The 11,922-nt window shown below is 32.3% G+C and overlaps 2 protein-coding genes, 1 long non-coding RNA gene and 1 pseudogene across 3 annotated transcripts; 3 read left to right on the plus strand and 1 right to left on the minus strand.

The window, feature by feature from the left end:
- Positions 1-135: 135 nt before the first annotated feature.
- On the plus strand, positions 136-5,811 carry LOC140969276 (MLO-like protein 12). Its single transcript, XM_073430583.1, has 14 exons — positions 136-423; positions 499-556; positions 631-875; positions 1,167-1,283; positions 1,377-1,437; positions 1,648-1,736; positions 2,861-2,935; positions 3,060-3,154; positions 3,618-3,667; positions 4,598-4,638; positions 4,752-4,925; positions 5,042-5,077; positions 5,461-5,528; positions 5,669-5,811. Exons 1-14 carry the CDS (start codon positions 301-303, stop codon positions 5,712-5,714), a joined length of 1,278 nt encoding a protein of 425 aa, XP_073286684.1. The 5' UTR covers positions 136-300; the 3' UTR covers positions 5,715-5,811.
- On the plus strand, positions 5,748-6,209 carry LOC140969205 (MLO-like protein 6). The gene has a single exon (XM_073430477.1). It carries the CDS (start codon positions 5,748-5,750, stop codon positions 6,207-6,209), a length of 462 nt encoding a protein of 153 aa, XP_073286578.1.
- An 880-nt stretch (positions 6,210-7,089) lies between these two features.
- Positions 7,090-7,672, minus strand: LOC140969277 (uncharacterized). The gene is made up of 2 exons (XR_012173914.1): positions 7,569-7,672; positions 7,090-7,473 (listed from the first exon to the last, which is right to left on the minus strand). It is a non-coding gene; the product is annotated as an uncharacterized lncRNA (long non-coding RNA).
- Positions 7,673-8,890: 1,218 nt separating this feature from the next.
- On the plus strand, positions 8,891-9,772 carry LOC140969206 (syntaxin-71-like; annotated as a pseudogene).
- Positions 9,773-11,922: the final 2,150 nt, after the last annotated feature.

Consider the following 11,922-nt stretch of genomic DNA (forward strand, 5'->3'; position numbering starts at 1 on the left):
AAAAATGCTAGAATATTCCTCAAATGTTTTCTTTCAGGCCCCTAGGATGTCAAACTCCTTATTCCAAAATCCCCAATATACCCTTCCTTTTGCTTCTTCCGACACTCTCCTAGTCTTTATATATACGATCGTCCATAGCCATATTATATCCGTTTAATTCACTTGCTCAAAAAATAGACTTTTATCAGTCAACTTTAAAGAATTTTTGGTTCTGGAGGATACAAATATACATATTTTTATATTTTTCACCGGAGCTTCAACTTCTTTTGAGTTACTTTGTGGCGGCGGATCACACCGAAAATGGCTGGCGGCGGCGGAGGAAGGACACTGGAGGAAACGCCGACGTGGGCTGTGGCGGTTGTGTGTTTTGTTTTAGTCACTGTCTCTATAGTCATCGAGCATATCATCCATTTAATAGGGAAGGTGAGAATTCTTGATTTTTGTTTAATTTCTAAATTCTTTGTTTCCAAATTTTATATTTGTATTCAATATTTGCAGTGGTTGAAGTCGAAAAACAAAAATGCTCTCTTTGAATCCCTCGAAAAAATCAAATCAGGTATGATTTCATAAAATATAACATTGTAACAAGTGACAAATTTATTCCAATATATTCTTTTGGTATTATTGCAGAGTTGATGCTGCTGGGATTTATATCCCTGCTTTTGACAGTAGGACAAAGTGTAATTTCTGGTATGTGTATATCCAAAGAGGTGGGAGCCACGTGGCACCCATGCAACAAAAAACAAGAGGAAACCAAGTACCCGTCCTCCGTCACCGGAGATGAAGATCGCAGGCGGAAGCTTCTCGCTGCCGACGACGGTGGCAGCTTTCGACGGATCTTGGCCGGCGGCGGGACTGATAAATGCGCAGCCAAGGCATGACTATTATCTTTTTTTTTTTTTTTGGTAGAATTATATGTTATCGTTAATAATTCGTGTATTTAAATTTTCTGAATTTTGTGTTCTAATTTTGCTAAATTTCTGACTTCACTCCTGATCATGCATTCGTTTTTCAAAGTTTTTGGTTAAAATGTCATATATCCTAAGTCACACAATTAGTGATGTAGTAACAACTATATTATTAATTGCTTTTAATAAATATGGCCTGAATATTATTTAAATTGTAGCTTAATTTGTAATTAATTAAATAAATACTAATTTCTGCAGGGGAAAGTCCCATTTGTGTCCTCGGATGGCATTCATCAGCTTCATATTTTCATATTTTTATTGGCCGTATTTCATGTGCTTTATTGTATACTTACATTGGCATTGGGAAGAGCTAAGGTACTTACTTAACCATATATATATATATATATATATATGTATTTTACAAGATTAAATTTTTTCCCACAAATTATTTTTGTTGGTTTTAATTAGATGAGGAGTTGGAAAGCATGGGAAAAAGAAACAAGAACGGCAGAGTATCAATTTTCACACGGTAAAGAGAATAGATCTTTTAGGGTGTGTACAATTTGTTTCTAGTGGAAAGATTTCAAATCCATCGTTATTTATATTTAATACTCGGATGAGTTTGAAGTTGTCGATCACTTTCATTTTAGCTTATCTATAAACCAATATGATTGGTTTCATAACTCAATCGAGAACAGACCCTTATTTAAATTTGCTGTTTTCATACCATGGCCGGCAGATCCCGAAAGATTTAGGTTTGCAAGAGAAACATCGTTTGGGAGGAGACATTTGAGCTTTTGGAGCAAAACCCCATTCCTACTTTGGATTGTAAGTAATTTTGAACTCCAAAATTCCCCTAGTTTTATTTTTTTTAAAATTTTCGTTTACCCTTTTTTTATTTTCTTTAATTTTTTGTTAGAAAAATAAAATTTAGTGTGACGACCTTTTATCAATTTATAATTTATAAAGATTGCGTATAGTTTGCCGTAAGAAGAACAAATATCGCATGCGTACGTCTTATGTACTATTTACCATTTTTGGTCGTGATTTTGACCATGTCAACGTACATTCCAGATCAAATTTGCTACGGTATATATGTATACTTTTTAGGGTTCGAAAATTAATATATATGGAGAAATCATATATTCTTGATAGAAAAGTACACAAGGTGAATAACTCATTCCTACCAAGAACAAATTCCTTGTTCAAGGGTTCACGTGTTGGCTCATGAGATCGATTTAGGCTCACGAGTTTTTAAACAAGTTGGAGCTCGAAGAGATCTAGTTCTATCGATCCCAAATCGAGTTGGCTCGATCCAAGAATGGGTCATAAATTCAATTTATAACCCTAGTTAGTTAAAGGACAAAGAGAAGCTATTTTGGACCACCCATGATTGTATAATTCCTAATCGTGACATATATATATATATATATATTAATTATAAAATAAAATGTTGTGTTACTTGAGCCTATAATCGTTTGTTGCCGTAAATTAGTAGAACTATACGAGTCAACAATTAGTTAAATATATTATTGAACAATATGAGTAATTATCGTATTTACTTCATTTTGTGTTATTTACAGTTTAAGAAATATTCATTTACAAGTAGAATGTAAATAACAAAAAATAAAGTGTAAATAATGTCTTTTCAGAATTAATATAAAATATTATTAAAATAATGATGATGATTAAAGGGGAAATAAATTATTAGGCATCGGTCTTTTTATGGCCCTATGTACATTAATTAATAAGACAATAACGTGAATTCTTGTAAGGCAATGAACGACACTCGTATCCCTTTCACATAACTATGATTTAATTTTTTCAAATGGACTTATTCTCATGTTAATTAATTTGATTGAACACATTTTGTGGTTTAAAATTTTAAATAATTTTATTATTATTATTATTATTATTATTATTTATTTGTTTAATTTAATTTCGTTCTGCAGGTTTGCTTCTTTAGGCAGTTTGTAAGATCTGTTCCTAAGGTTGATTATCTGACTCTAAGGCATGGATTTATCATGGTAAATCCAATAATTCTATATATTATTATTACATCAAAACTATTGGTTTTAATTAATTAATTAATTTACTCTTAAAATAACAATGTCCATTTTTGTTGTTGTTGTTGATATTATTCGATTTCAGGCACATCTTGCTCCACAAAGCCAGAACAACTTTAATTTCCAGAAATATATTAATAGATCCCTCGAAGAAGACTTCAAAGTTGTGGTTGGAATAAGGTTAGTGCATGCATGCATTATAACGTCTAAAAGTTCAAGTAATGATATTTATTAATATTTAAACACNACCATGTCCAGGCTCGGCGCCGTTCTCGAGTCAATGCATAGCTAGTGAGACACGTCGATCGAGTCGCTGCCCTGGAACTAGTCATGCACTTTGAATATATAAGGCACTTGTAATTATTCGTGTCCGATCAAGCTGCGATTTATATGTTGCATTGTAAGCTTATTCATATAGTTATGATCAATAGCTAGTAAACTTTGAATTGATATAAATTTTATTCATATAGTAACATATTATATTTTTTTGAATAATAAATTATAGTCTCACATTAATCATTTCATTTCACCTGTATTCAAAATTTGTGAAACGATTAAATATATAAATTCCATAAATTATATCCTCTTAATTATCTAATTGGAAATTAAACTGATCTTAGGCTTGATTTTATTATTATTTCAGTCCACCAATCTGGGGATTCGCTGTGTTGTTCCTTCTCTTCAATACTCATGGTGAGTACTAAATTATAATTTACGCTTATATGTGTGTGTGTGTGTCTATATATATATATATACATATCTATATATATATGTATGTATGTATGTATATGTATGTATGTATAAAACCATCCATCATTTTCCCCGAAAACTAAAATAATATGACGAATAGAAACGTAGAACAAACAATACGCATGTATGGTTCGATCGGGATCGAGTAGACAAACTAGGAATTATAAGAACACTTTTAAAATAAAAATAAAAAAATTAATTCTTATCCTATTGTTTTAAAAGGAAAATTAGCAAATTCATTCCGTAAATCGTCAGTGTTTTGTCACTACAAAAAATATATATTGTTAGCGACGGTTTTTTAATTTGTTGACGGTTTTACAAAAACCGTCGCTAATTTTTAAATTAGCGACGGTTTATAGTATTAGAACATTAAGTTGGTTGCTATGAATATTACATAGGTAACATATGACATTAGATATTACTTATGCCATGCAATTCAAATTCACATCAAGGAAATAATGTTATAAGTATATATAAAAAAAAGATCGATGACCAAAAACTCAAAACATGCTAATTTATAGAGCACGTTTTACAATTTATTTTTGTCTTATTATATTGAAAGGTATACTTTCATAAAAATTAAATATTTCATACTAGGGGAAGGGAGATTAAAGTCAACTAATTTTAAATTTCTATATCATTTTACAAGACTTAATCTTGGTAAAAAAAAATTTTGTGAGATGATCTCATAAGTAGATTTTGTAAGACAGATCTCATATTTGGGTCATCTATGAAAAAATATTACTTTTTATACTAAAAATATTATTTATTATTATAAATATAGATATGAACGACTCATTTCAAAATAGATACTATAATCTTGGACTTGTCTGTTTTATTTATTAGTATTTATTTTATTTAATTTGTGTACAGGCTGGTATTCCTATCTTTGGCTACCATTCATCCCATTGATTGTAAGTAGTCAATTGCCATCATATATACGCGTCAATTAAAGTTGATTTTTTCCATAATTAGTTTTAATGAAATATTAAATATTTGACATAGAAATTTGAGACTTTTTCAACAGATAATATTGCTCGTCGGGACCAAATTACAAGTTGTAATTACGAAAATGGGTCTGAGGATTCAAGAGAGGGGGGAGGTAGTGAAGGGTGTGCCAGTGGTACAACCGGGAGATCACCTTTTCTGGTTCAATCGTCCACGGCTCATTCTCTACCTTATTAATTTTGTGCTTTTCCAGGTAATTCATTTAATTCTTACAGTAAATTTTATAATCTAATTATAGAATTAAATTAATTTTTTTGTGGCAATTATCTTTTTTTAAAAAAAAAAAAAATACTGAATTTTTGTTTGCAGAATGCATTTCAATTGGCCTTCTTTGTCTGGAGTTGGGTAAGTTGCTTAATAGTCGTGTTTTCTTTATAAAATTTATTATCTTTCGAATTTAATTAATTTCTCACCTCAAGCGCAAAAATTAAAATCGACGGCCATCATAAATAAGTTAACATAAATAATTTTTATCAATTTTTTAAATAAGTATCAATATATTTTACTTTTTTTTATTTTTTATCGCTTTTGGCTAAAACGAAGCGTTTTAAAAAAGTTTCAAGCGTAAGCTAGATTAAGTGAGGCTTGATCAAGCTTTGATATACACAAAATTATCATTTATTACTCGATAACCAATAATTCTAATTAAAATTATTTTTTTTAAAAAAAATTAAGGTGTTTTATATTGTTTTTTTAAAAAAATAAATTCTTGCCCTTATATTTGACAGTGCGAATTTGGGATAAGATCCTGTTTCCATGAACATGTGGAGGATATAGTGATCAGAATATCAATGGGGTAAGCATAATTTAAACTATATTTATTATTTATTATTTATCTTTGATTACTTGATTTAATTTAATAATTTTTTTACTCAATTTAATTTAGTATTTTAGAGTATTAACAATGTAAATTAACCATGATTAATTGATAAACAGGGTTCTCATACAGATCTTATGCAGCTATGTCACTCTACCNTCATGAATATTTTCACACAATCCATAATAACTTGGACAGATGGGATCGACCATGAAACCAACCATATTCAATGAACGAGTGGCCACAGCCCTAAGAAACTGGCACTACACAGCCAAGAAACACATCAAAGAAAGCAAGCATTCAACTTCGGTGACACCGACGTCGAGCCGACCAGCTACACCGTCGCACGGCGCGTCACCCATGCATTTACTACGACATTGTCAGATCGAGATGGACAATAGTCCCCGGATATCTCCAAAAAAATCGATTTACAATGTGGAGCATTGGGACATTGATCAGGGATCGCCTTCGAGCATCCACCGATGCGATGGGTCAACATCTACTCTTCAACACAACATCGAGTTGGGCCATGTGGATCATGAAACGGAACACAGCCAACACGAGGCGAGCTCGTCGGAAGTCGTGCCTCTACCTAGTGAACAACATGAGCTCAAAGTTGGGTCTAAGGACTTCTCATTTGATAAGAGATGTAGCATATAAATGTGAAGGCAAAGGAGTGAGGTGAATATGTAATTTTTTTATGTTTAGGGGTGTCGATTGCAATTTCATTCTCACAAAATGATTTTGTATAGTAGGCATATTGAAAAATGAAGTCCTCCTATCAGGGAAGTGAAAATACAGGGAAAGTTTTTTTAAAAAAATTTGTTTTTGTAATATATTCATAAAATTTTATAGTTATAAGATGATTTCTTTTGGTTTATTTTGGCAAATAAATGTATTAATGTGTTTTTGTGATTTTCATATATACACGAATTTAACCCTTCATGTTTTCCCTTGAATAACAACCACTGACTTGATCTTACACTTGTTTATATATATGTTCTCGATCAACACTAAGTGGCATCCCCAATTCCGACCATAGACAGAATCAACCTCCAATTCCCACCTAGAAAAATGTATGAATTTGGAAAAGACAGAAAGCGAAGAGGGACACGGTAGCTCCGGGAGACGCCGGAGGAAGAAAATGGCACGCCGCGACGAAATCTAGAAACTTTTTACGGTGTATTCAACTCCTCTATACCGATATTAATCTTGACCTGGATGGCTGGACAAACAAAAGTTTTACACGTCCTAATATGAGATTAGAGTGATTCTGACTTTTTAAAAGAAAATATTCAACATTATACGTAACCCATGGATGTAATTAAGGTATTTAAGGAACCGAACTTACATATTTCAAGAGTTGTACACTTTTAAGACAGAGACTTCTATTGAATAAGTCTATGTATCATGCCATAACAAATTGAGCCCATTAGCTTTGATTGATTGAACCACACACTGACACACATTTAGCTCTAGAACAATAAAGGAGAAACCTCAAAACATGCAAGTGCAACAACAATTATACCTTTAGATAAAATTGAAGAAAAACATAAGAAACGTGATTTGAATCAGAAGTATCGCTCACGATAATATTCGCTAAATGGGATTTTTTTTATTCCTTAGTGGTATCGACCAGTTAATTAATGACTCTGCATGGGGTGGCAGTGGCAGTGGCAGTGTGGCACCTGCCGATGGGAGAACCATGTAAGTCTCCGTGGCGGCGCTTGCCAAGTCCTCGGCGGCCGTCGCCGGAAACATCTTCATAGACCACAGAGGAGGTGGCGCCGCGAGAGTACTGCTTCGCTATCACAACTGATGTCAGAACCACGCATAAACAGAACACTGCATAGCACTGTCTGCTGAACTTCCCCAATACCCCTCCAAGCTTTCCCATCTCCATTATATAACTCCGATGCTGCTCCTGTAAGAGCCAACATATATTTCATACGGTGGAGATTATTACGTGTGAATCAATCAAGAAATTGATAAATGTAGTAATAAGTAGAGATTTTTAACATTCGGGAATGTCAGAAGCTGGAAACAATGGGCAGCAAAGGACAAGAGAGCTGGGCGGCGGCATGTATCAAAAATAGAACTTCTGGGCACCTTACGTGGGTGAAGTTACCTAGGTTTGTCTCTTCAGTGGATTTTGTATAATTATTTTTCTCTTTTTCTTTTTAAATTTTTTTTTTGGGTTCATATAATAAATTTAAAACCGTGTTGTCTTTTTCCATGCCAGTGATGTTGGAAAAATTATTCGATATGTCGAGATTCTGGTTGTGTGCATATCGAGGTTCAAATTCATTAATTAAAGTTGGAAAAAGTTGAATAAATCAAGAACAAGACACAGTTTTAGTTTGTCTGAGAACTAATTTTCGTTTTGTGGCTAAATGTTTGTCCGTTATCTTTTTTGAAACAAACGCTCAGATTCTCCTCATTCAGATAAAATGGCCATGACAAATTCAAATTAGATAATAGAATCTAAACAAAATACTCCATTAATATATCATAAATCATATCTTTGGAACTAAAATATTAGATTTAGATTATTTATTATCAACTTAATTATAACGAAGCATCGTGTGTTATCATGTTAACACTTTTATAGAGGAAAAAAATTTAAATTACAAAAACAAGGGACTAAAATTGCAACATTAAGAGTGAACCAAATGAGAGTGAACCAAATATCGACAATTTCTTAAAACTCAAATATATCTCAATTTTGATATAAGAGTGAACCAAATGAGACAAATATATAAGAGTGAACCAAATTAAGAGCATGTTTATTTTTATTTCATTTTTTGGTCATGTTTACAACTAATTTGTATTTTTATTCATATAACGTGCACATTTTTTCATTTTTGGTCAATTTTTTGACCAAATTTTGTCATGTCTTCTTTTGAATGATATTCTAAAAAAATTCAAGATACATATCTAAGTTTTGTTCTAAAAATCCATGTCAATATTCACCTCTGCCGCTTAAGAAATTGTCGATAGATACGACAGTTCTAGTAAAAAAAAGACAAAAAAAATCACATTCAAGTTTCATGACTAAAAATACAAATTGATTATTAACAAAGAATTATCCGATAAAAATATAATTTTCCCTATTATTCGTATTCTAATCCTTTCCCTCGTTGCCGGTGTTGTCTCACGAACCTGTATACGTTACGTAACTGCCATTAACGGGCCACCCCTACAGAAAGAATGCGCATCGAGATCAAACAATCTTTCTTCTTTCATTCCTCCTTTTCAATTCTCCCCCGACAATTTCAATTCCTTTCCAGAATCATATCAATTCAACAGATCAACAAGAAGGAAAAATCTCAGAAAGAAACATGAGTGTAATCGACATTTTGTTCCGGGTCGATACCATTTGCAAGAAATATGACATCGAGAAGATGCGATCCTCCAATTCCTCGGTAGACGAGGCTTTCGCCCGCCTCTTTCGAATCCCAGATCGAGGCCGCTCTCCATGTCTGTATTATTTTTCATCTCCCCGTCATTTATTTTGTACATTTTGTTTTCTTTTAGCATAGAACATTTATTTGTCTTTTTTGCTTGAACGAAATATGGAAATGTGCAGAAATCGGAGGTGGCTTTAATGGAGACGAACAGAGCAGCGGTGGTTGCGAACTTGCGAAGAATTCGGAGGTGCGGCGGTTGAAGGCTAGGCTTCTGGAGGAGGTGCCTAAATTGCAGAAACTGTCTCAGAAAGAGGTCTCTTGCATTGCTTCCGCTTCATTTACATGGCTTATCATGTATCATGGCCAATATCTCATGCGGTCTTTCCATTTGATTTGGTTCCTAAAATCAGTACGCTCAAGAATCATCCCGAACTGGAAAAAGTGGTTTTGATAATTGTATGATAGAAAATGGCAAGCAGGTTAGAAATATACTTTCTGATCGTTTGCAGAAATGGCTCGGATTAATGCACTCGATCAATTACGGCCTTGAATTAAAAAGTACTTAGCTAGAACTACAAGATTGCTGATTTAGATGAGCATTATCACCAGAATTTAAGTTTCGAAAGGTTAAAGGGTTATCTAGAGAAGAACTCGAAAGCTCGTAGTGACCTGGTTCTCGCACTATCGGAGAGAATTCAAGCAATACCGGATGAAGCAACAAATTCTGCTAAAATAAATGGAGGCTGGGGAGCTTCATCATCTCAACATTGTGCAACCACTATCCGGAGACTTGTTTTGATCTTGATAAATAATGTAGTATTTTATTAAGAAACGAATTCTTTTAAATATTAGAGATCAAATCTAAAGTTTAAGAAACTCAATATTGTAAAAATACAAAAAAAAATTTTAAGTTGAAAAAAATAATTTTACCTTTATATAATAATATATAGGTAAAAGGTTAGTGAAAACTACATTTCTAGAGGTTCACAGTTGATGCCAGGAGTTCCTAATACTCAACCTTTGTCTCATTATTAAAAATTTAACCATCCATCATTATTGATTTATAGAAATAAAATATAGAATTTGAATTTGACTGAATTAGTAAATTGGTAGGATTTGGAATTCTAGTTCTGTTTATTATGTTTGGTTATTTTTTTAAAAAAAAAAATATGAGACATTTTGTAACCTTTTGAGAGAAGTAATGGTTTATATATAAAAGAAATGAGTATCAATTATGGCAAAAACTTGTGTGACACGGTCTCACGGGTCGTATTTGTGAGACGAATATTTTATTTGGGTCATCCATGAAAAAATATTACTTTTTATGCTAAGGGTATTACTTTTTGTTGTGTATATGAGTAGGGTTGATCCGTCTCACAGATTAGGATCCGTGAGACGGTCTCACATGAGACCCACTCATCAATTAATTTAGAAAGGTGAAATGATTTTTTAACATATTTCAATTAATTTATTAAAAAAAACCATTAAAACTTTCAATCCTATTTATTTTCAGAATCTACCAGGCAATCCAAATTTTTCTCATCTCAAATATCGTGACTGAGCCCAATTCAAGTTCACGAAAGTCGCCTTAAAGATCAAAACCCAAACCAAGAGCCCAACCTTGAGCCTCAACGTTTTACTCATATCCATCCCCCATTCCCACCATTTCGATTAAATTTGCCTCCGAAATTATTACATATAATAAATAAGATAATATCAATAAATGTCATATTCATATAGCGTGAGTTGTAATATGGACAAATCTCATGTATTGTGTCAATTTTTATTTTTTTATTTTTTAAACGCATCAACCCTAAATTTATATAAACTTAGTTTTGTATAAAATAAGGTGCTTCTTATATTAAAATAATAAAAATATATCTTTAATAAAGCCTAAATATATTATAACAATATATAAAAATAATCAATTTTTTATGGATTAATTTTCCGAACTTGAGTAAGAGATTCATTTAGTGATTTTTAAGGTTATTAGTTTAATTTATTTTGTAAACAAAATAAAATTGAGGGGCAGGTGAGCGGTGGCTTACTGATAGTTACTATCACCCACCCCGCACTAATAATTAACCTATTAGGGACCAACTTGGTGGGGTGGTGGGGGTCGGTGCAAGTCCCTCTTAGCACCGCCACCCCTGCCCTGATTATTACTACACTATCGGATAGATGTATGTGTGCTGATGTATACTAAGTCGAAATACACATATGAAAGGCACGAGAATAAGGGAGAATGGTAATATAGAAGTTTACGTCACGTCATCTATGTAATGGTGACCGATGATCGAGAATTTATGGTTGAAAGAGTTATTTAAAATAGCATATATAAAAATTCATATATGAAACATATAATTATAAGTTTTTGTGTGAGATGTGAAACTTCATTTTTCCCTTGAAAATTTTGAAGTAATAAAATTGAGATTTTTATTTTACGTTGCGAATATGAGTCCACACAAAAAGATGCAAATTTGGGAGTGGTAAATGTTGGCACCAAACAAAAGTAGTTGAATTGAATTCATATAGGGAGGAGATGACTCGTATTCAATACAAGCAATGCAAGGCGTTGCAACTTCCATCTATAATTATCCTTGAATTGAATAATGAAATGCAAACTCCCAAGACGTGCAATTTTTTTAATTTGAATAATGAAATGCAAACTCCCAAGACGTGCAATTTTTTTAATTAAAAAAATGAACATTTTAAAAAGTTAAAGTCGATGCCTTATAATCCATCCGACGTATCAAATATCTCAAATTTGGGACGAATTCTTGGGATCATATATAATCTACTTGAATTATTAAAGCATTGTAATTTCTCCTTATAAAAATATATGTGCAACGACTAAATTGATTTATTTAATAAATAAAACTATTCAATATTTGTACTTTCCAAGAAATTTAGAAAAATTAAAGGTTTAGGACCACATTTAGTGCCGGGACCGATCGACTTAT

The sequence above is a fragment of the Primulina huaijiensis genome, unplaced genomic scaffold (assembly GCF_012295235.1).
Source record: "Primulina huaijiensis isolate GDHJ02 unplaced genomic scaffold, ASM1229523v2 scaffold40277, whole genome shotgun sequence".
NCBI classification, from domain to species: Eukaryota; Viridiplantae; Streptophyta; class Magnoliopsida; order Lamiales; family Gesneriaceae; genus Primulina; species Primulina huaijiensis.